General features: G+C 46.5%; 3 protein-coding genes across 5 annotated transcripts in view; all 3 read left to right on the top strand.

The window, feature by feature from the left end:
• LOC130403193 (insulin-like growth factor 1 receptor) overlaps nt 1-1,304 on the top strand; it is a 44,224-nt gene extending 42,920 nt beyond the window's left edge. The window contains exon 21 of the mRNA XM_056607408.1: nt 139-1,304. Coding sequence (XP_056463383.1) covers nt 139-478 — 340 coding nt within the window. The 3' untranslated portion in view covers nt 479-1,304. The remainder of the gene's footprint in view (nt 1-138) is intronic.
• A 68-nt stretch (nt 1,305-1,372) lies between these two features.
• lrrc28 (leucine rich repeat containing 28) lies at nt 1,373-11,563 on the top strand. Of its 3 annotated transcripts, none has more exons than XM_056608294.1 (10): nt 1,373-3,203; nt 3,628-3,853; nt 3,967-4,007; nt 4,498-4,535; nt 4,704-4,841; nt 4,970-5,176; nt 5,536-5,638; nt 5,787-5,962; nt 7,132-7,273; nt 8,849-11,563. In XM_056608294.1, exons 2-10 carry the CDS (start codon nt 3,686-3,688, stop codon nt 8,916-8,918), a joined length of 1,083 nt encoding a protein of 360 aa, XP_056464269.1. In that variant the 5' UTR covers nt 1,373-3,203; nt 3,628-3,685; the 3' UTR covers nt 8,919-11,563. The 3 variants fall into 3 exon arrangements, with proteins under 3 accessions (XP_056464269.1, XP_056464268.1, XP_056464270.1); XM_056608293.1 differs by having other exon boundaries at nt 1,373-3,343; XM_056608295.1 differs by lacking the exon at nt 1,373-3,203 and adding an exon at nt 3,210-3,431.
• Nucleotides 11,564-12,288: 725 nt separating this feature from the next.
• LOC130403604 (myocyte-specific enhancer factor 2A-like) lies at nt 12,289-17,459 on the top strand. The gene is made up of 4 exons (XM_056608020.1): nt 12,289-13,049; nt 14,151-14,354; nt 16,330-16,452; nt 17,448-17,459. The coding sequence occupies exons 1-4, from the start codon at nt 12,996-12,998 to the stop codon at nt 17,457-17,459; spliced, it is 393 nt and encodes a 130-aa protein (XP_056463995.1). The 5' UTR covers nt 12,289-12,995.
• The last annotated feature ends 4,283 nt before the right edge of the window (nt 17,460-21,742 follow it).

Genomic DNA, 21,742 nt, shown 5'->3' with positions numbered 1-21,742 from the left:
AACACACGCACACTTGCTCTCACTCAGTCTCTCGTGCGACTTCTCCCTCTCTGTCTCTCAATCATAAGTCATCATGTCTAACATTACAGATGACTGACTGTCCCTCCTCCTGTGTCTGTCCGTCTGTGTCCCTTTTAGATTCGAGCTCATGCGTCTCTGCTGGCAGTTCAACCCCAAGATGCGCCCGTCCTTCCCGGAGATCATCGGCAGCGTGGAGGAGGAGCTGCAGCCCTCCTTCAGGGACCTCAGCTTCTTCTACAACCAGGCCACCCACACAGACACGCCCCCCACCCCCGCCCCCTCGCTGGCCCAGAGCCCCCAGACGCCTGGCTCCGCCCCCTCCACGCCGGCCCCGCCCGCCTCTACCGCGGACATACAGCCGGCGGCCAACGGGGAGACGGGGGCGGGACACAGGCTGCCGTCGCCCGAGGAGTTGCCGTCGTACGCCCACATGAACGGACGCAAGAACAACTGTTGACTGAACCCCCCACAAACCCCCCACCCCTCACAGACATAAACACTTCCTCCGCTCGGAGGGAGGAGAGTTACTTTCTCTCGTTCTCAGAGAGTCTTAAGATGCTGAGCTACGGGGGCATGTCTTCAGTCAGACCCTCCAGTAGAGGCCGTGAAACACAGATGGTAGTTCTGCCTTATTGTTGCCAAAATGTATCCTCCATGTTTTTTGGGGGGGGGGCGGGGGTGTGTGTCTGACCCCCGTCATCCGGTTCGACCCCGATTCTCCTTTGTCACCATAGAGACCGGGTTTCAGAGCTTGACGCACCAAGTGCCCGACGGACGAGCTATGAACCATTACGAGCGCTCGACCCGGACAGGGCGTCCACCATGAAGAAACACTCCGGGAATCGATCCACCATGGGAGAGGTCCGAACCGCGAACCCTCTGACATGACCAGATCCGTGTCACCACTCCACCCCTACAGAGTGTCTGAGCCCAGAGACAGTGCAGAGTTCAGCACTCCAGAGAAGCACTCCACTCCCTGTGGATCTACAGCCAGATCACCACTACTCTACTTCCTGCCTTTACCTGGGGTTTTGTGTCTACAAAATCTGCTGCTATCTCCTCCCCCTTTCTTCCCGTTTTTTGGTTTCCGGTCTCAACTCAAACCTAAAGCCGAGCGTTTCGGCCGCGTGGGACCTGGGCTCGTCGGAGAGCGATGTCGTCTGTGAGGTGGCGCCCCTTCATGTGAAGGCTGTGTCTTCGTCCTCCCATAAGCGTGGCTGGCAATTATCATCCTCCTCGTCATCGTCAACCTCCTTAAGGCCGTGGTCCAGAAGTGAGGTTCGGAGGGGGGGGGGGGGGGGGGGAGGAATCGGCTCCCGTGCTCCCCCCCCCCCACCCCCCCCCCCCCCCCCCCCCTCTCCATGGAGAGACCACTGGAAGCCCCTCCCACTCCATCCTGGCCCCGCCCAGAGGGCCACCAGGGAATCATTTAAACGCTCCGTTCACTACAAAACTTTTCGAGCTCGGAAGCTCAATCTTTTTTTTTTTCTCTTCCCGACCGGAATATTTATTTTCCTTTTTTTTTATGTATTTTATTTTATTTTCAGAATGTGTAAAATCACTGTACATGTAAATGACCTGCTAGTCTCTCCAACTCCTCTTCTTTGGTTTTGTGCTCTTGCTGCTGTTTGTCAGCATCCATCTACCTCACTGTTTAGTTGTCAGAAACGGATGTCTACACTCACATAAACACACACACAAACACATACTCCCGGACGCAGTAACCCGGTCTGGCCAGCAGGGGGCAGCATTGCGGACGGGAGCCGCCTGCAGGCTTTAGCAGGGTGGAAGGTTACCATTGGGTTTTCGGTCGCAAGGGGGCGGCCGTGCTGAAGTGCCCGCGGTCCAGCAAGGGTCAGTTGCTCCTACCGACCTGTCCAGAGTCCATGAGAGGGTATGGAGGGAAGTACGGTACAGCAGATGTTTTAAAGGATTATGAGATACGGGAAGGAGAGCTCCAATTTCCCTGGGAAAACAAAAAAGACGCATTTCTTTGTTTTTTGTTTTTGCAATTTAGGAAATCTTTAAAGGAAAATGAATTAAGTTTTCTGCCTTTTTGTTTAAAAAAAATCCTGATTAGAAAAATGAAAAAAATCCCTGTTCTGTACAGATGTTTTTACGTTTTTTTATATAAATATATATGATGAAAGCATAAATATATCTTCTGTGGTTGAAAAGGATCAGTTTGAGGATGCAGAGTTTGGTGTGTGTGTGTGTGTGTGTGTGTGTGTGTGTGTGTGTGTGTGTGTGTGTGTGTGTGTGTGTGTCCCCATCATACTCTTAATGGCAGCCTGTTTAAGACGTGGACCAGTACAAAATGTGTTTTCTCGGACTGTCTACCATCTGACAACATGTGTGCGTCACAGCCAATTCGATCCTGGCGGGATGGTGTTTTGTTTTTTAACAATCGGTTGGACTGATTGGCTGTACAGATGTTCAAATTAGTTGGCTGTCGACCAGACAACTCAGCTGGCCATGTCTGATTGGTTGCTGTGAAACGCACACATATACACACACACACATGGGTGTGTGTTGGCCGTGTTCAGGTCGAGTCAGTTCGGACCTGTTATCAACTTGAATTGTTGAATTGAACTGATTGTTATTGGGTTTATGTTTTGTTATTAATGACAGTAATTTTGTATGCGCAACCTGTGACTAAGCAGTAAAAGAATAATATATATTTTTTGTTTTTCCGTTTTGTACGTTTCTTTTGAAATAAGGTTGTATTGTCTACGGGCTGCTGTGAGTTCTGGGAATTATGGAGCAGCTGTTGGTTTATTGCTGTCTTTTTTTCTAAGAGTTTACCACATGACTTAAGGTGAATAAAAAACGTATGCAAAACTGTTTGAATTATTTGTGTTCTTTAGAAAAACTGTTCTCATTAGTACCAAACATCCTCCCCATGTCCAGATGTCTTTAGATATACAACTGTAAAACAAATGTATACTACGGATTTATGACGGATTTAAGCCTAGAATAAGCTAAGCTTTTCGACCCGCACGTTATTTTATTTTTCTATAGGCCTACTCAACTATGGCTTCAGAAACGGTAGGACTACAAAACGGCAGTTCAAAAAACTACAAACCCCAGCGTTCTGTGGAGTCAGCGTGGATGATGTCAGAGCGTTTACCTCCGCGGCTCGACGCCGATGCTAGGCTGCTAGGCTAGCAGCTCGTCGCCAGGTCAGATATAATGTAGGGTTTATGTGTCACAACAAGGGGTTAAACAGAAGGGTGATGTGCTGTCGAAGCTCCCAGTCGTTCAGCGTGTTTGCTGTAAAATGTTGCTGTTGTGAAACGAAACTGCTGGAGCTGAGATAATTGTGAGGGAATTGAAGACGCCAACATTAATAACTATACACTGTCATATTTTACTTCCATGTCGACTCTTAAAGATGTTAGGATATGAAGGTCAGACACTTCTAATGCTGATTAATTCATCACTAGGGCTGGCTCTTTGCCTCTGTATTGAATTACTAACCTTATACCGTAGAGCATCATGTATCATGAAGTTGGGACCCGAATCTTATTCAATAAAAATGTAGACTTTCAGTACAGTCGTTTACTTAGCTTGGTTTAATTGTATACCATCTTTTTCAATCAATAGCCTCATCATGCTATAGACTGAGAGGTTCTTCCCAGCATCTTCTTTCCCGGGACCAGCCATGGCGACTGAGCTCCACGAAGCCATCTGCATGGCCAAGCAAGAGCGCCACAAGAACCTGTTCCTCAACTACCGCAACCTCAACAAGTTCCCCGCGGAGCTGCTGAAAGATGAGGGGCTGCAGTTCCTGGAGAGACTGTACATGAAGAGGAACTCTCTCACTACACTGGTACACTCACACACACCTTGTGTCATCTTTCTTTTACAATCTGGGGTCTTCCTACACTGACAACTAGAGTACTGTTGTCTTTCTGCCTGTCACCTTCTCTCTCTCTCTCGCAGCCTGAAAACCTCGCCCAGAAGCTTCCAAATCTGATTGAGCTGTAAGTTCTCCTGTTTGGTTATTATTAATTGTTCCCTAAATGCAGCATTGTTGGGCTAGAACAAGTGCTTCTTGTTGATGTAAGTCATGTACATTTTATTTCCATAGCCTTTAAGCACAGTTTTCCAGTCTCAACAGGTTTTAAAGGCAATGTATTTATGACCCTAGCCTCCCAAAGGGCAAGAAAATGAAGTCCATATTTAACAATAAATAATTCTTGAGAAGGACCACACTCACTCCAGGGATGGTTAGGGGTACAATTGGTGCCACCATTGCAAGATGCTTTGCACATTTAAAAAGTAATTAAAAATAAGTTTAGTCATGATAACCGCAACCAACTAAAACAGATAGTGTTGTTGTAGTTAGTGTTGTGGTGTCTGTACTGTGAGCCCTTGGAGGTTGTGGTGTTGTGGTGTTCTAGCATTTGGCCAGCAGGTGTCGCCAGGACTTCAGAAGCAAACATTGTTGACTGTTTTGTGGTTTTTTTCCAGGTACCTCCACTCTAACAACATCGTGATGGTTCCGGAAGGTAAGTCCTTCTAACAGTCAATGCTGTTAAAAATAAATCAGACAAAATTCATTCATGCAGATAAATCTTCAGTGTTCATCTATGAAATGTGTGTGTGTGTGTGTGTGTGTGTGTGTGTGTGTGTGTGTGTGTGTGTGTGTCTGTGTGTGTCTGTGTCCGTGTGTCCAGATATAGGAGAGCTGTCCAGGCTGAGGTCTCTGGATCTGAGTGACAACGCCCTCCTGTTCCTCTGTCCAGAGATTGGTCGACTCCGCTCCCTCCGGCATCTCCGATTGGCCAATAACCAGCTAGAAGCCCTCCCCTCAGGTACCGGCTTTCTACTCTGTCTCTCTCTCTACCTGTCTGTCTCTCTCTACCTGTCTCTCTCTCTCTCTCTCTCTCTCTCTCTCTACCTGTCTGTCTCTCTACCAGTCTGTCTCTCTCTCTCTCCTCAGAGGTGGGGGAACTCCAGGAGCTGGAGTCGTTGGACGTGTCCCGGAACCGTCTGACCTGTCTACCCGCGCGGCTCCATCGTTGTCGCTCCCTCCAGTACCTGACGGCAGACAGGAACCAGCTGAGACACCTGCCCCGACACCTGTGTCTCCTCACCAGCCTCAACGAGCTGTCGCTGTCCGCCAACCGCCTGACCAGCCTGCCGCCAGGTCAGCCCCCACTGGTCAAACGGGGAACTGCACCATACACCCTAACGTGTGTTTTTGGGGTGCGTGTGCGTTCACACCGAAAGCAAAGCAAATAATCGCACCGCTTGTTATGCCTTAAATCGAACACTCTAACTGACACCTCTCCGTAGCCCACTGTGGGGAAAACCGTCTGATCTTTGCAGACCTGTCTGCGTACATACCACCGGCCTCACATCAAGCTGTCCACTAGGTGGCAGACTTTCTCACCCCAAATGTACACAGACCGATGAGTAATTCTCGAAAAAGAGGCAGAGTCTTCGCCGTTTAAAGTATGTTGATAAAGAAATGCATCCGTCTGATAGAGAGTGTGTGTGTCTCAGACCTGGGGCGCTCCCGGGAGCTGCGGTTTGTGTTTGTGGACTACAACGTCGAGCTGAAGGGTCTCCCGTCCTACCTGTACAACAAAGTCATCGGCTGCAATGGGTAACGCACACAGACACACACAACTAAATACACACACACATTAACCCAAACAACCGTAAACACACATACACTTCAACATCAACATGTAAACACACACACACAGAGCTTGCTATTTCTCTATATGTGTGTAACTAATTGTCCCCTCCAGGTGCGGTACCTCCGACGTGCTCCCTGAGGGGGTGGCCGTGCTGGGGGGCGCGGCCGGGCTGGGGGTCCCGCTGCCCCCAGAGGTCAAGCTGCTGGCCTGGGAGTCTGAGCGAGTGGCTCCCTTAGAGGAGCTGGCCATGAGGAGCCTGCATCGCACCCACCTCCACGACCCCCACGGTAAACCTACAGTAACCCCACCCACCTCCACGACCCCCACGGTACCTCCAGTAACCCCACCCACCTCCACGACCCCCACGGTAAACCTACAGTAACCCCACCCACCTCCACGACCCCCACGGTAAACCTACAGTAACCCCACCCACCTCCACGACCCCCACGGTAAACCTCCAGTAACCCCACCCACCTCCACGACCCCCACGGTAAACCTACAGTAACCCCACCCACCTCCACGACCCCCACGGTAAACCTCCAGTAACCCCACCCACCTCCACGACCCCCACGGTAAACCTACAGTAACCCCACCCACCTCCACGACCCCCACGGTAAACCTACAGTAACCCCACCCACCTCCACGACCCCCACGGTAAACCTCCAGTAACCCCACCCACCTCCAGGACCCCCACGGTACCTCCAGTAACCCCACCCACCTCCACGACCCCCACGGTAAACCTACAGTAACCCCACCCACCTCCACGACCCCCACGGTAAACCTACAGTAACCCCACCCCCCTCCAGGACCCCCACGGTACCTCCAGTAACCCCACCCACCTCCACCCTACCAAACGGACCCCCACTAACCCCACCCACCTCCACGACCCCCACGGTAAAACCACATCAGAACCTCCTCCTTCCCAACAATACCTCCACTAAACCCCCATCAGAATCAACATCTTCTCAACCCAACCACCACCAAACCACGTCAGAACCTCAACTGTTCCTCCACTAAACCACGTCAGAACCTCAACCTCATCTCCACTAAACCACGTCAGAACCTCAACCTCATCTCCAGTAAACCACGTCCGAACCTCAACCTCATCTCCACTAAACCACGTCAGAACCTCAACCTCATCTCCTCTAAACCACGTCAGAACCTCAACCTCATCTCCACTAAACCACGTCAGAACCTCAACTGTTCCTCCACTAAACCACGTCAGAACCTCAACCTCATCTCCACTAAACCACGTCAGAACCTCCGTCATACCTCCATGAAACAAAATAATGTTATGGGTGTTGTGATTGGCTAAAGAACCCCTTTTTAGTCAAAAAAACCTTTCGCTTGTGTAATAGTATGCACTTCGAATTCCATTGACGATTGTGTGTGTGTGTGTGTGTGTGTGTGTCTGTGTGTGTGTGTGTGTGTGTGTGTGTGTGTGTGCGTACTCTAGACCTGGTCCTGCCCAGGAGCCTTCAGGAGCGCTTGTTTTGTCCTCTGGGGCACTGCCCCCGCTGCAGTCAGCCCATGTTCACCTCCGCCTACCCCAAAGCCTTCCCCCTGAGAGACACCACCCTGGGCGGGGTGCACCACAGGTCAGCTTCTACCAAACAACCATACATACGTCCACAAACATCTCCCCTACACACAGACATACTGTACATCTACAAACCATCCCCTGTACATACGTCTACACCAGGGGTTCTCAAAGTTTGGACAGCTGAGGGCCAATTTAGGAACCCAAACTGACTGAAAAAAATCAGGCAGGAAACGCCGTCAGCATCCCAGCGGTGAAAAAAAACATCGCACCGTGGACCTCTGGGAGTGAGGTCAAGTGAGATCTAAATCACGAAACTGAGGTTCATCCTTTCAAAGTAATGTACAGTCGGATTAAAAATAACACATGTAACAGGCTTTAATTGAAAGCTAGAGAGGGTCGACTTTTCTCTTTATATTTATTTATTTTTGTTTAAATTAATAATATACATCGGTATGTCATTGTGGGCCGCCATTGGCCCTCGGGCCGCACTTTGAGAACCAATGGTCTACACAAACATCTCCCCTACACACAGACATACTGTGCATCTATACAAACCATCCCCTGTACGTTCATACTGTACATCTATGCATACGTACTGTACATCTAGACATACATTCATACATACGTCTGTGCAAACCATCACCCATACATACAGACATCTATGCATCAATACATACATTCGTCCATTCAAACGACCACAAATACATACATACAATCAGTTATACACGCACGCACGCACACACACAGGGGTGCGGCTTGCTGATGGTCACTGTGGAATGCGTGCTGTCATGTTGCTCAGGCCTAAAAAAAAAAAAAGTTTGGTTCCTGTTTGTCAGTTGAGGTCATGGGTAGGTAGGGAATTTATTTAATTTTTTTATTTAATTTTTTCCAGCGGCAGCGAATGATAGGTAGGTTGTTTTCATTTAAAAACGAGAAAATTCGCTCATCCTTGTACAGAATGAAGAGGTGCTGTACCAAAACGTAATTATAGTTTGCATTTTTTTTTTTTTTTTTTTTTTTTATAAAGCTCATAAAATAATTTGGGTCGCACATAAATTGACAGGGTCGGTCGGAAACCGGAACCAAACAAAAACATTTTTTAGGCCTCAGAGTCTGGCACACTTCGACGGATTAAACATGGAAGCAGGAACAGAGCAGAGGAGGGCCACAGAGGGGACAAACGGACCCACGAGGGATTAAAGGTGGACGTGGCTCGGCTGCTATGACTGTTCTGATCAGCGCTGGAAACGGCTGGGTTCCATTCTGAGTCGTTGAACCTGTGAGCTAAACCACAGTCTGACTCTTCAGACCGCGAGAAAACCTTCTGGGCTGCAAACAGGAAGACCAAGAATGCTATCAGCACTTACAACACTCCCGCCATTACCCCCCCACACACACACACACACACACACACACACACACACACACACACACACACACACACACACACACACACACACACACACACACACACACACACACACACACACACACACACACACACACACACACACACACACACACACACACACACTTAAAGCCGTATCCCCCTCTCCATTCCTATGTCACCATCCACTGATTAAACTGTCGTGTGTGTCTGTGTGTGTCTGTGTGGGGTCTCTCGCTCTAGATCCGCGGTGAGCTTCGTTGCCTACTGCTGCTCCAGCCGCTGCCTGCAGATGTTTGACCTCCAGGGATGACCTCACCTTTGGCCCCGCCCCCTTGGTGTTGATTTGCTCTGCTTTGCGCTGTGACTGGTGGCTGTCTGACCCCCGGCACAAGGAGGCCACATTGATTGACAGACCGCCGTGGCGAGGTAGGCGGGGCCCATTGTGAAATGGGTGTGGCCTTTGCGTGCCTTCATCGTCCCCATAAGCGCCGATCGCCAGCGGGGCTGTGAAGGAATGACAGAATGACGCCCAACCAGTTTCCTCGTTGGACTTCAAAGTTGTGCGTTACCAAGGCAACCGGTGACAACGATCATTTCCATGTCCCTGGAGGGGTTGATAACAACCAGCCAATCCAAATTCCAGACCCCAAGACCCCCTGTCTATTACTGTGCCCCACCAACATTTTTGATCACCAGCCGCCACTGTTAATGCGTTGAAAAAACATGATTTTGTTCATTGTGTGTCACGAATGTATTGACGTATAGAGCCGACCGCACGACTGAGCGCCTCAATATATTTTATTTAAACACGGGGAAGTTTCATATTACTTTCTGTAATATAACAAGGGTTGCTTGTGCACGTTGTTAATGTGCACAATGTGTGTGTATTTTTGTGCGTGTGAGCTGTGTTCACATAAACCAGAAGGCAGCATACAATATGTAACTTCAAGATAAGTCAATGTTTCCACGAACAACAAGTTATCAGTGAACATTGAGACAAATTCAGCTTCTTCTCACTTCCGACGCACCCCAGACTCAACCTGGATTTACCCCAGACTCACCCCAGACTCACCCCAGACTCAACCTAGATTAACTCTAGACTCATCCAAGACCAAACCTAGATTAAATCTAGACTCACCCCAGACTCATCCCAGTTATCTGATAACTGACATGCTGGATGTTATGCAGAACATCTGGCCTACACTGGTTTTTGCTTTCAGGGACATAAAATGTTATGTTAAAGTAGAATCAGTTCAACCTCAATCGGTTTAACCTGGTTTGTTGCAGTAGAATCAGTTTGAACCTGGTTTGTTGCAGTAGAATGAGTTTGACCTGGTTTGTTGCAGTAGAATCAGTTTGAACCTGGTTTGTTGCAGTAGAATCAGTTTAACCTGGTTTGTGGCAGTAGAATCAGTTTAACCTGGTTTGTTGCAGTATAATCAGTTTAACCTGGTTTGTTGCAGTAGAATCAGTTTAACCTGGTTTGTTGCAGTAGAATCAGTTTGAACCTGGTTTGTTGCAGTAGAATCAGTTTGAACCTGGTTTGTTGCAGTAGAATCAGTTTGAACCTGGTTTGTTGCAGTAGAATCAGTTTAACCTGGTTTGTTGCAGTATAATCAGTTTAACCTGGTTTGTTGCAGTAGAATCAGTTTAACCTGGTTTGTTGCAGTAGAATGATTTTAACGTGTTTTTTTTGCAGTAGAATCAGTTTAACGTGGTTGTTCGCTTGAATCCTGATTTCGGTCACCTGAGGACTCCACTGGTTCCTGTTCTCTGCTGAAACACTGACGGAAATAAAGTGCGAGTGAGTTTGAGGTATTTTGTTGTGAACATCTAGACAAAACACACTGCCTGTTTTGAATCGCGTTTGTAGTTGTACTGACAGCTCAATGTCCCTCATCTGTCAACACTCAGACAAATAAACAGATTGATTGTGGTTGTTTCTGAGGTTTGAGGAAATGCCTGTGTGACACGACACCAAATGCAAAATCATTTATAAATTGTGGATCCAGTCTGTGCAGCCAGACTATTTTAATATTGTCAACAACTTGGGAGTCACATTGCAATTGGCAGAGCATGACAGAAGAGGAAAACCACTTAAGTTCACTTCTGCGTTCCAGTGAGCCCTTGAGAAAATCACCTACCACATATACATTTTGGCACGGAAAGAAATAATGCCTGTCTGTCTGCCTGTCTGCTTGTACGTCTGTCTGTCTGCCTGTGTGGTGATAGCGGTTAAAAATAAAGAATAGCTCGAGTTTAGTCAAATGCGACCCAGCCTACCCATCTGAAGCGTGTGTCAGGATGTACTGTGTTACTGTAATACTAATAAGTAATACTCTGATACCGTGGTACTATGTGAGTACTGTAGTACTCTACAAGTACTGTGGGCAGGGTGTCCGCGCATCCTTAAAAAGATTTAAATTCATGTTTCTAAATTTAAGGCCTTGATAAGTCTTCAATTCGTTAGAAATGTCATATGCTGGTCTTAAATACTGTAACTCAAAGTCTTAAATTTGTTGGGGGGCAGGACAATTTTATTTATTTATTTTTCTCGTGGGACTTTTCAGGAACAACACCGACACCAAAAGCAGAGGTTTTGTGGATTTTAAATACAGTGGTCAAGCACCAGTCTTACAACTCCAATGAGGGGATAGGAGATCGCCTCCGTTTGATGTTTCCTGACTCGCAAATCGCGAGCAAAATGCTTGGGTTATAATACAGCGGGATCCCAACCACCATCGCGTGTTTTAGGTCTTATATTTCATTCAAGGTGGTATTAAAAAGGTCTTAAAAAGTCTTAAACTTGACTTGCTGAAACCTGCAGATACCCTGACTGTGGGACTATATCAGTTTGCCGGTACTTGGGGTCCAGTGGGGTTTTACAGTCTGTAAAACAGTTATTCAGCAGATAAGGCAACACAACCCACCCTATCAGTGAGCATAGCTGGAGCCCCCGAGCCGATAGGCCGCCATCCCCTCCCAGGCACGATGTCAGCGTTGGTGTGGCTCTGCGTGGCCTGGCCGTGCAAATGCAAATTATGTTGCATTTGTGGATCCAGTCGGTGTGGCCAGACTATTTGAATATTGTCCACAACTTGGAACTAACATTTCTATTGGCAGAGCATGACAAAAGAGGAAACCTTTTCATCCTGATATAGGTGGTTATTGTTGGTTGGTTACTGTGAACGAAACAAGATAGGTTTATGTTCACTTCTGAGTTCCAGTGCGCCCTTGAGAAAAACACGTACCACTTATGAAGGATACACTTTGGCACGGAGAGAAATAATGAATGTTTAATGATAACCCTTTTTTAAAATAACAGGTCAAACAATTATTAAATATGCTCATTTCTCCAACAGACAAATATATACGGGTGAAAGTTACATTCCAACCACAAATAACATGGTTAATCAATCAAGGTTAATCAATTATATTCCGGTTAATTAACACTATGAAATATAATGATATGACGACATTACTTTTGTTGTCCATTAAACGAGCTGTAGGTAGGATTTGGAAGTAGATTTAGACACTAAACCACCCAAGAACATACCCTCCCTCTCTGCTCCCCTCCCCTCCCCTCGCTCCGCTGGATTCCCATAACCAATCAGGGAAGAGATACCGTGATTGGTCAGAAATCAGCCAGGAGCGGTCAAAACTCGCGTAGAAGCAGACGCAGACAATTCTCAACAGATATTCTCACAGCACACTTCACTTACTAAAAGCTGACGAATGGCCGTGGTTTATCAAACAAATTACACTGAAATGGTAGCGCTTCAATCTAACAGCATCTTTAAGTAGGCCTGAAGAGCCCATACACACTTCATAAGATAAGGATAGAGAGGGCATTGTGTAGGTGACACTTTCGGAGAGCCTCTTAATGTTTACAGGTAGCCAACACAGACAGAAGCACCCTTTTTCAAGCCTGTGTTTCAAACTTTGACCTCTTCAGGTAAGTGAATATGATTCATTTGTCTCTTTGAGAAAGGGGCAGAGAGTTTTATGTCCAGTAAAATAATGCACTATTTCAATCTTTTTTTAAGATTGAATAGATAAACTATCATTTGTGTAGGGTTTTGAATCCTCATTTGAGTGCTTTCTGAATGCATGTAATGCATTAGCATTTATTTGAAAGCAGGTTCCTTGTTAAATGTAATTAAATTCATGTTTGTCCTCACTTTTCTATACATACATCAAATAAGATTGCAACTAGTAGACCTAATGATCTGTCCCTTAACGACCATGAAATACTCCACCTTTTCTTCGGTTTTTAAGGATCTGTAACCTAACGAATGCAGATCTCAACCTGATTCTCCGTTTTCTTTTTGATCCGTCAACTATCCCCTGCTTCACTCAGATCTCCAGCTGATCCTCAGCGTCTAAGATGGGGAGGAAGAAGATCAGCATTTCCCGCATCCTGGACGAGAGGACCCGACAGGTGAGCCAATCAGAAGAGAGGAAACACATTTCATTTGGTTGGTTTATTTGTAAGCTATTGTACTGAGAGCTGTCCAGTGCAACTCTACAACTGGTTTGACTGGGCACAGCCCAGTGTAACATATAATTGATTAACCATGTTATCAATATTATTTGTGGTTGGATGTAACTACCACCAGTAAATATTTGTCTGTTGGAGATATGAGCATATTTAATAATTGTTTACCTGTTCTTTAAAAAAGGGTCATTATGAAACATTCATTATTTCTTTCAGTGCCAAAATGTATCCTTCATAAGTGGTACGTGTTTTTCTCAAGGGCCAACTGGAACTCAGAAGTGAACTTAAACCTATGTTTCATTCACAGTAAACAACCAACAATAACCAACTATATCTGGAGGAAATGGTTTCCTCTTTTGTCATGCTCTGCCAATATTAGCTCCAAGTTGTTGACTTTATTCAAATAGTCTGGCTGCACAGACTGGATCCACAAATGCAACTGATTTTGCATTTGGTGTCGTAACCGACAGACAATAACCAACCATATTAGGAGGAAATGGTTTTCTCTTTTCTATAAACCTGAGTAGAGGGCCCAGAGACCCCGAGTAGAGGCCCAAAGGTAGTACCCCTAGGAGAGGGCCCAGGTTGCGCCCAGGGGTACCCCTATACCAGAGTACCTGAGCATCGGGCCCTGTTCCCGGGGTACCTGGGCCCAGGTAGCGCCCTGGGGGTAGGTGGATCTCCGACACTCTCCCGTTAGGAATGCACTGCAGGGCTGAGCTCTAGTGTGAGCTGGTCCTGATCCGGTGGCTGAGCCCTCTCCCTCCCTCGGTGTGTCTGTCCGTCCCTCTGTGTGTCTGTCCGTCCCTCTGTCTGTCTGTCCGTCCCTCTGTGTGTCTGTCCGTCCCTCTGTCTGTCCCTCCCTCTGTGTGTCTGTCCATCCCTCTGTCTGCCCGTCCCTCTGTCTGTCCTTCCCTCTGACTGTCTGTCCGTCCCTCTGTCTGTCTGCCCGTCCCTCTGTGTGTCTGTCCGTCCCTCTGTCTGTCTGCCCGTCCCTCTGTGTGTCTGCCCGTCCCTCTGTCTGTCTGCCCGTGGTGGGACCAGGTCACCTTCACCAAGCGGCGGTTCGGTCTGATGAAGAAGGCGTACGAGCTGAGCGTCCTGTGCGACTGTGACATCGCCGTCATCGTCATCAGCGGCAGCAACAAGCTGTTCCAGTACGCCAGCAGCGACATGGACCGCACGCTGCTGAGGTACACGGAGCACGGCCAGGCCACGCAGAGCCACACCAACGCCGACATCGTGCAGGTGAGGCGATGGCGGCCTATCGGCTCAGGGGCTTCAGCTACGCTCACTGATAGGTTGGGTTGTGATGCCTTATCTGCTGAATAACTGTTTTACCCCACTGGACTAAGTACCGGCCAACTGATATAGTCCCACAGTACTTGTATAGTACTACAGTTCTAACATAGTACCACGGTATCAGAGTATTACTTATTAGTAGTATTACAGTAACCCAGTACATCCTGAGACATGCTTCAGATGGGTAGGCTGGTTCGCATTTGACTAAACTCGAGCTATTCTTTATTTTTAACCGCTATCACCACACAGGCAGACAGGCAGGCAGACAGACAAGCAGGCAGGCAGACAGACAGGCAGGCAGTCAGGCATGCAAACTGATGGGTGAAACCTGAACTAGATCATCTCTGTCCTTCCGCAACTTTAACTTCTTGCTAATGGCTTTATGGGTATTTGACTACCTACCTGTGTAAACAGATTACCTGGTTGTGTGTGTGTGTGTGTGTGTGTGTGTGTGTGTGTGTGTGTGTGTGTGTGTGTGTGTGTGTGTGTGTGTGTGTGTGGTTGACGGTGTGTGAACACAGGTTCACATTACTATTGTATCAGGTGTTTTCCGGAGGCCGGCAGCCCGTGCTGTCATCACGTCGTTTGAATGTTTACATGGAATCTCGGATTCCTCGCCAAATGCAAATGAATATTAAAATCATACGGTGTGAAGTGCAGCCTTCCCTGCAGTCAGTTTATTATATTTACATGATTTCCATTATTTAGTCATTAAGCAGGCTGGGAACAATAAACAAGCAGTCGTTATTGTGTTACTACAAACACTTTCCATGTACCGCACAACCAAGGTTTAAATGTGCTCAGTTGATGTGATGAGGCTGGCCCCTTGTGCCTGATGTTCTACTTCCAACAAAGAGCCTTTAAGTCGTAAGATATAACCTAACCCTTTAAGTCGATCTGAACTCATTCCATTGGGTTTGACAAGGGACGTTTAGCCAAGAGAGGGAGTTTAAAGCGTTGTCCAACCCTTTAGTGTGAAGTTTAAGTGAAACCTACCTGGTAAAGAACAGGTAGGTGAAGTCAAAGGTGCAGTCTGGATTTAGTGGCATCTAGCAGTGAAGTTGCTGAGGTATCTTCCCCCACATATAACACATGTTTATGAATATTATATTCCATTTCTGCCATGTCTGTTCCACTATAGATGCCACTAAACTCTAGACACTGTCCCTTTAAGATAAAGCGGGATTCTATACCAACTCTGACAGAGCCTAATCTTTAGCGTCATTGTTATTAATTTTCAGTATACTTTCGAACAGTGTACAGTAGTGGGTATTAGTACAGTATACGTCGTATTTGTTAGTACTGAGTACATTTATATCTAAACAAACTAATTTCATTATATTGGTACAGCATAGAGTGCTTGTTCTGGCCATGAGGAGCATGAAAGCCAGAACAACCAGACTTAAAAACAGTTTTTATCCACAGGCCATCAGACTGCTGAATGACTCTCAAACACTGATGACACCCTATATTTGCACTATATCCAATACTGTGAACTATTTATTTTCAACTGTGAGCTTCATTTGCACTATGTACTTATCTACTAATAATATTCAACATCCAACTTATATATTCAAAAACGTCTGTATTTCAATGTCTTTCAGGGCCTTCTGCTGTCTGCGAACATTGCACATGCTAAACAGCACCTTATATTTAACGGTTTTTGTTTAACTCAATTCTGCTCTTTGTACAGATATTTTTAGTAGTGTCGTTTATTTATCTACTCTTTTTTTAATTATATTTTGTGTGAAGGGAACTTGCAAATTAAGAATTTCATTGCCCAGTGTAGACTATGTTTCCATTGTGTAAATGACAATAATCGATCTTGTATCTTGTATCTACTGCTGTATTGCTGTACAACGTTACTTATTGATCCAGCGTTCAGTAGGAGGTGTAGTTACTAAACTACGTCTGTCCCCAGGCGCTGAGTAAGAAGGAGCATCGACGCTGTGCGCCTCCTGATCACCTGACCCCCAAACCGACCAATCACGACGGGCCGCCAGGGCGTCAGGTCAACGCCACGCTAACCCCACATCACCGCATGGTAAAGCTCAAGTAATCTACAATTAAAATGTATTTATTTAAAAGGAATACCATGGATTATTATTGTTAGGATTTGATTGTGAGGATGTGGTGATCGTTATACCATTATAATTATAGCTAACATGAATAACGTTATGGGCCTTCTTTTTATCTGGGTTCTTAATCTTAGCCTGGTGGGGGAACTGAAGGTGTAATTCTGCATGAGTTAACAGTGTTTTTACCTGGAAGCGTCTGAGAGGAGCGGGGAGGCCGTGATCTCGTGTTCCTCGGTGCTCCCTGGATGCTCTAATGACGTCCCTCTGAGAGAAAAGCCCTGTTTAAAGATTCAGTCAATCAGACGTCTTTGTTCTTTAGGCCCACGGGAACCAGGGGCGTGGGGTCCCTCCAGCCCACCCCACAGCCCTCCTGGCCCCCAGCCCTGCGTGGGGGGCAGGGCGATGCAGGGGGGAGGGATGGAGAGAGAGCCCCTCTGGTCCGGCTGACCTCAGGCTGAAGCCCTACTCCTCAGGGCCGGGTCCGAACCACCTACTGCCCCCCAGGACCCCAGGTAGAGAGAGAGAGAGGGGGGGGGGGGGGGGAGAGAGGGGGAGAGGGAGAGAGAGAGAGAGAGGGGGAGAGAGAGAGAGAGAGAGAAGGGGAGAGAAAGAGGAAGGGAGGGAGAGAGAGAGAGAGAGAGAGAGAGAGAGTGATTGTGTGAGCATGTATGGCACTATAAAAGTATAGTTTAAGTATATAAAAGTATTATATAGTACAATATTTTAATACTATGATATAAATATAATATACCAATATAATAATGTGAAATAAGTATCCCAATTTCTTAATATATGATATATAAAACAGTATAATAATATGAAATATGTATAACGTTTAATAATATACTATAAATAAAACAATATGATAATCATATGTATAACAACGTCATAATATATAACACGCATAACAATCTTTTGTCCCTGTGTCCGTGGTGATGTGTTTTTTTGGTGCCGTCATCAGACTTCACCCTGAGCAGGGCGGGCCCCTCCCTCGCTGGTCTGTTACCGTGGCAACTCCATCGACTGTCCAGGGCGGCGGTGCTCTACGCGCAGACGTAAGCACCGCCTACGTTATCCCGTGACGGACAGCTCCCCTACCCTATAGGAGTGAAGTATGTCACGGCAATGCCTTTATGAGGCGTTGCGTCGCGGACGGAGGAGACTTTTAAAAGAGCCCCGTTTCACCGAGTCTTTTAACAAAGTCTCACCTCCTACCAGTGACTAGGATCATCTCGGAGAGGTTATTGACCAATCACAGCCATCGTCGGGTGCTGTAGCAGCAGCCTGTGTGGCCTGTAATTGGCTAGTTAGCTTCACCAACTCCAACAAGACCAATGAGAAGCCATGCCAGGATAAACATCAGGGCTTTACTGAGCACAAAAGATGCACACAAAGATACATCCACATCACGTTAGATGTGTCACCCGTCTCTTTCTGTCTGCAGGTCAAAAGGCTCCTCCCTCCACAGTCGACAAATCAAAGCCGTGCCCTACCCCCTGCTGTTCCCCCGCAGCAGCCAATCAGAGTGCAGGCTTCCAGCCGAGGGGGGCGGGGCTTGCTGCAGCGACCGACAGGCGAACAGGACGGACGTCTGCATTCCTCTGGGGGGCGTCGCCAGCCACCAGGGGCCAGCCAATCGGTGAAGCGTATGTGTGCAGACAGCTGGGTGACATAGGGGTCAGAGGTTAAGCGTGATGAGTGTTGATGTCACCTAATACGGTTGTGTTAGTGTTTATTAAGTAGCATTACCGAAGCTTTAAATGCATGCAAATGAGCTGTAAATTACATTTAAGAGCTGTTCATTTATTGTAATGTGTTAGAAATTACTTAGCCATCCATCAACTATTAGTGAAATTCTTTCTGAGAATATTTCTTTTTGAGTTGACCACTGTCCACTGCCTCTGTAGGAGAGCATTTAGAGCAGGGGTCTCAAACTCAACCTACCTGGGGGCCGCTGGAGGTAGAGTCTGGGTCAGGCTGGGCCCCATCAATTATTCAACAGAAAAAAGGAGCACAACTAACCCAATCTAAGTTAATGATCGGGCTACCATTAGATCATGTTGGCTATTTAATCGCTGACAACACGGGACATTTCATAGCGGTTGGGGGAAATCGGGACATTTTAGCGTCCTTTGGTTTTTGTCGGGACTCAGGACACGCAACTCAAAATTGGGACTGTCCCGGCAGAACCGGGACATCTGGTCACCCTATCACAAGCGATAAAAAAGCGTGGCAAGCCACTCAGCAAAAAGGTGCGTTTGACAACAATGCTAAACTTTGATGTCAAGTAGGGGGCCACAAATCCATCCTTAATCCATCCCGTTAATCACAGAAGTGTGAGATGCATAACTTCCCTTCAGCATCTTTAATTGTTTTCGGTAGCTGTAACGTCTTTGGACTGAGATAAAGATGCTGCTTTAATTGATTGTTTTTCCCATGTGATTGTAGAACGTTGGTGCATTTCAGGGTCCCTCTGTGTTCACATCTCTTAGTCTAGAAACAGGCCAGTGCCTCTCATATTGATACGAGGTGTTATTTCCAACATTTCGCCATTTGTGATGTCTCAACAAGGATGAACCAACAAAATGCCCATGGGTTAGCTAGGGCTAAAGGGGTGAAGTAGTGTTGGTTTTGTGGACTTATGCCATTTTCATCTCAGGTATATCCTTACCTCGCTGTCCCGTTCACCATCCCAGAGTATATTGCAGCTTACAAACATGTCATCGAAGATAACCACTCTCCTAGATCTGTAGCATCCCAGGTTCCCTATCACACCGTCTCGATGGATGCAGGTCACCCAATTAAGTTCAAATTGACCTATGCTCCTAAGGGTGTCATTTGTTCGACCAATGAAGGAAGTGTGTGTTCATATTCAGCCAATGTGAGCCAGGGACAGGTTTCCATATCAGGAAAGAATCTGTTTGTAAATGTCCCCCTACCCCCATTAACCTGCGTGCCTGGTGCTTCAGCCTGCCTAACGATTGCCACCGATGCCTTGCCTGCGGTAAATGGGACCGTGTTTGTGTGTGGACAGGACGTTTACTCATATCGGCCTCATAATGGGAGTGGTTCATGTTACGTCGCTTATGTAGTGCCTGCTTTGGAGATTGTGTCAGAGGAACATTTGGAGGGTAATGCTACCATTAGATCTAAGCGTGATTTATTCCGTCAGAACTTTCAAGTTGCTACTCCAACTCAGAGAGTCTTTTCTGCTATCATTCCACACTATGGTGTCACAGTTGCTCTTACTGCGATTAGAGATTGAGTCCATATTACAGACGCTATAGCGAATGCTTCCGGCCATGGCCTGACTGACCTTTATCATGAATTGTACAGGCTAAGGACAATGATTTCCCAACGTCAGTATCTATTGGACTTCCTTGCTGTGCATCTTGGAGGGTTACTGTCTCTTTATCGAGCGCCATTTACACCAGAGATGTTGCACATACGTCCCTGATGCTTCTACAAATGTGTCTAATTATGTACATGACTTCTATGATAATGTGGCTAGGCTGAAGTTGGAAACCGCTGGTGCGACCTTGAGAGAATGGCTAAGTGGGTTGGGTGGGTCTATGTTTTCTGAGATAGTTGAAATCACACCTCCCTTTGTCCTTCCCATTATTATGCTTTATGTGGTCGTCAATTTAGCTCTCTGTTCGTTTCACCGAATGACCGCCCCACCAATCAACCCCCTTCCGGGTACTGCCCCGATCTTGTTGGCCCCCCTTAGGGTGGCCAACTAGGGTGGCCCAACCCGTCGCAAGGTCTGGTGCCCAAAACGTTGCAACGTTTCTAAGGCTAAGCCTTCCTCTGGGCCCTTTCATTTTGTTCAGACTAACCACTTTGCTGCGGGAACGGTGGGAGCTATTAAAGAAAGGTGGACCTTCACTGCCGAGCAGAGGGAGGTGTCTGGACAGTCGATTTCCTTTATTTTTTCTATTTTTTATCTGTTTTGGTTTAATCATGAGTAGTGATTTTAGTGAGTTTGTTATTTTTTAAGTAGCCTACACCTGTTTTACTTGTGTATGATGAGTATACTTTTATGTTTATGATTGCCTTTTATGCTTTCTTTCATTGATTTAGTTAATTGTTAATTGTTTACCAGTAAATACACTGAATTATCATTTTTAAGGGTGTTCTTTAAACTACGTTAGTCTAGAAACAGGCCAGTGCCTCTCATACTGATACTAGGTGTCATTTCCAACATTCTGCCATTTGTTACGTCTCAACAAGGAGGAACCAACCTGGTCGTCTGGGACATAGCCAGGGTTATTAAGGGTTAGACTGCTTCTGTTCTCTTGTTATTCACGTTTTCTCTATTATAATACTCGCCCCAACCCTTTGGTTCGGTGAGAAGAGGGATCGACAGCCAAGGAGCACATCGGGAGACTGCCCCTCAACCGCCTAGAAACACTAGAGATTATTCCACCTAAGTCTGCATCTCGCTGTATTACATCCTGGAATAAACCATCTATTCAACCCTCTTATCCAACCTGTCAAGTTGCTTTGATTTCCATTTCAAGAATTACTACTACGCCGAAAAATACACAAAACAGAGGCTATACGAACAGTTTAGAAATAAGCTGAAATTGATCATGATTGAACGTGCATTCAAGACTTGACTTGACTCCACCTGACTTGACCTGGGCTATTAACAGGTGTGCTGACTGCTATCTGAGGATAATACCTGAAGTCTCAAGGGAATCTCCCTCAGCACAGATTGATGTGCACTGGCAATATTTACACGCCCTAGTGAGATTGCGTGACAGTCCCACCAAGGAACGATAAGGAATGCTGCGAGTGTGTTCATCTGCTATGTCTTATTGGGCCTATTTGTTAACACTGGAAACCCAGGGTAAGGGTTATCAGACATAAATCATTGATTTTTTTTGAATGATAAGGACACCATTTTGTATCTAACTTTTTATTGAATCTGAAGAATTGTGTAATCAATGTTGTTGTTTTTGTTCAGTGTTAATATAGTAAGTTATTGTTTTACAACCACTTATCTACATTAGGGTTGTGCCTATCAATGTTGATGCATGCATTGATATGGATGTAGCAAATAATACTACTTTGGTGGTGGAAACTGAAAATGTAATTAAGTCCGATTCTGAGTCTATGTGATCATCACTTGAGTGTTTGTTTTGGCTACGGCCCTGGTTGCAAGGCTACGAGGACTGCGTGTGACCGTGTTGTTACAGGTGTCAGTCACTGGGGGGCGACCGGCAGCAGCTCTGAGGGACGCGTAATACC

Source organism: Gadus chalcogrammus, chromosome 14 (genome assembly GCF_026213295.1).
Source record: "Gadus chalcogrammus isolate NIFS_2021 chromosome 14, NIFS_Gcha_1.0, whole genome shotgun sequence".
Classification (NCBI taxonomy): domain Eukaryota; kingdom Metazoa; phylum Chordata; class Actinopteri; order Gadiformes; family Gadidae; genus Gadus; species Gadus chalcogrammus.
Note: the sequence above shows the minus strand (reverse complement) of the source record. Positions and strands in the feature narration are given on the sequence as shown.

Bases quoted from the DNA above. Each gene is read 5' to 3' on its own strand.
- lrrc28 (XM_056608294.1), top strand. From the start codon at position 3,686: ATGGCGACTGAGCTCCACGAAGCCATCTGCATGGCCAAGCAAGAGCGC. The intron at 4,008-4,497 runs GTAAGTTCTCCT...GTTTTTTTCCAG, and splicing joins CTTCCAAATCTGATTGAGCT to GTACCTCCACTCTAACAACA. The intron at 4,842-4,969 runs GTACCGGCTTTC...CTCTCTCCTCAG, and splicing joins GCTAGAAGCCCTCCCCTCAG to AGGTGGGGGAACTCCAGGAG.
- LOC130403604 (XM_056608020.1), top strand. From the start codon at position 12,996: ATGGGGAGGAAGAAGATCAGCATTTCCCGCATCCTGGACGAGAGGACC. The intron at 13,050-14,150 runs GTGAGCCAATCA...TGGTGGGACCAG, and splicing joins TGGACGAGAGGACCCGACAG to GTCACCTTCACCAAGCGGCG. The intron at 14,355-16,329 runs GTGAGGCGATGG...GTCTGTCCCCAG, and splicing joins CCAACGCCGACATCGTGCAG to GCGCTGAGTAAGAAGGAGCA.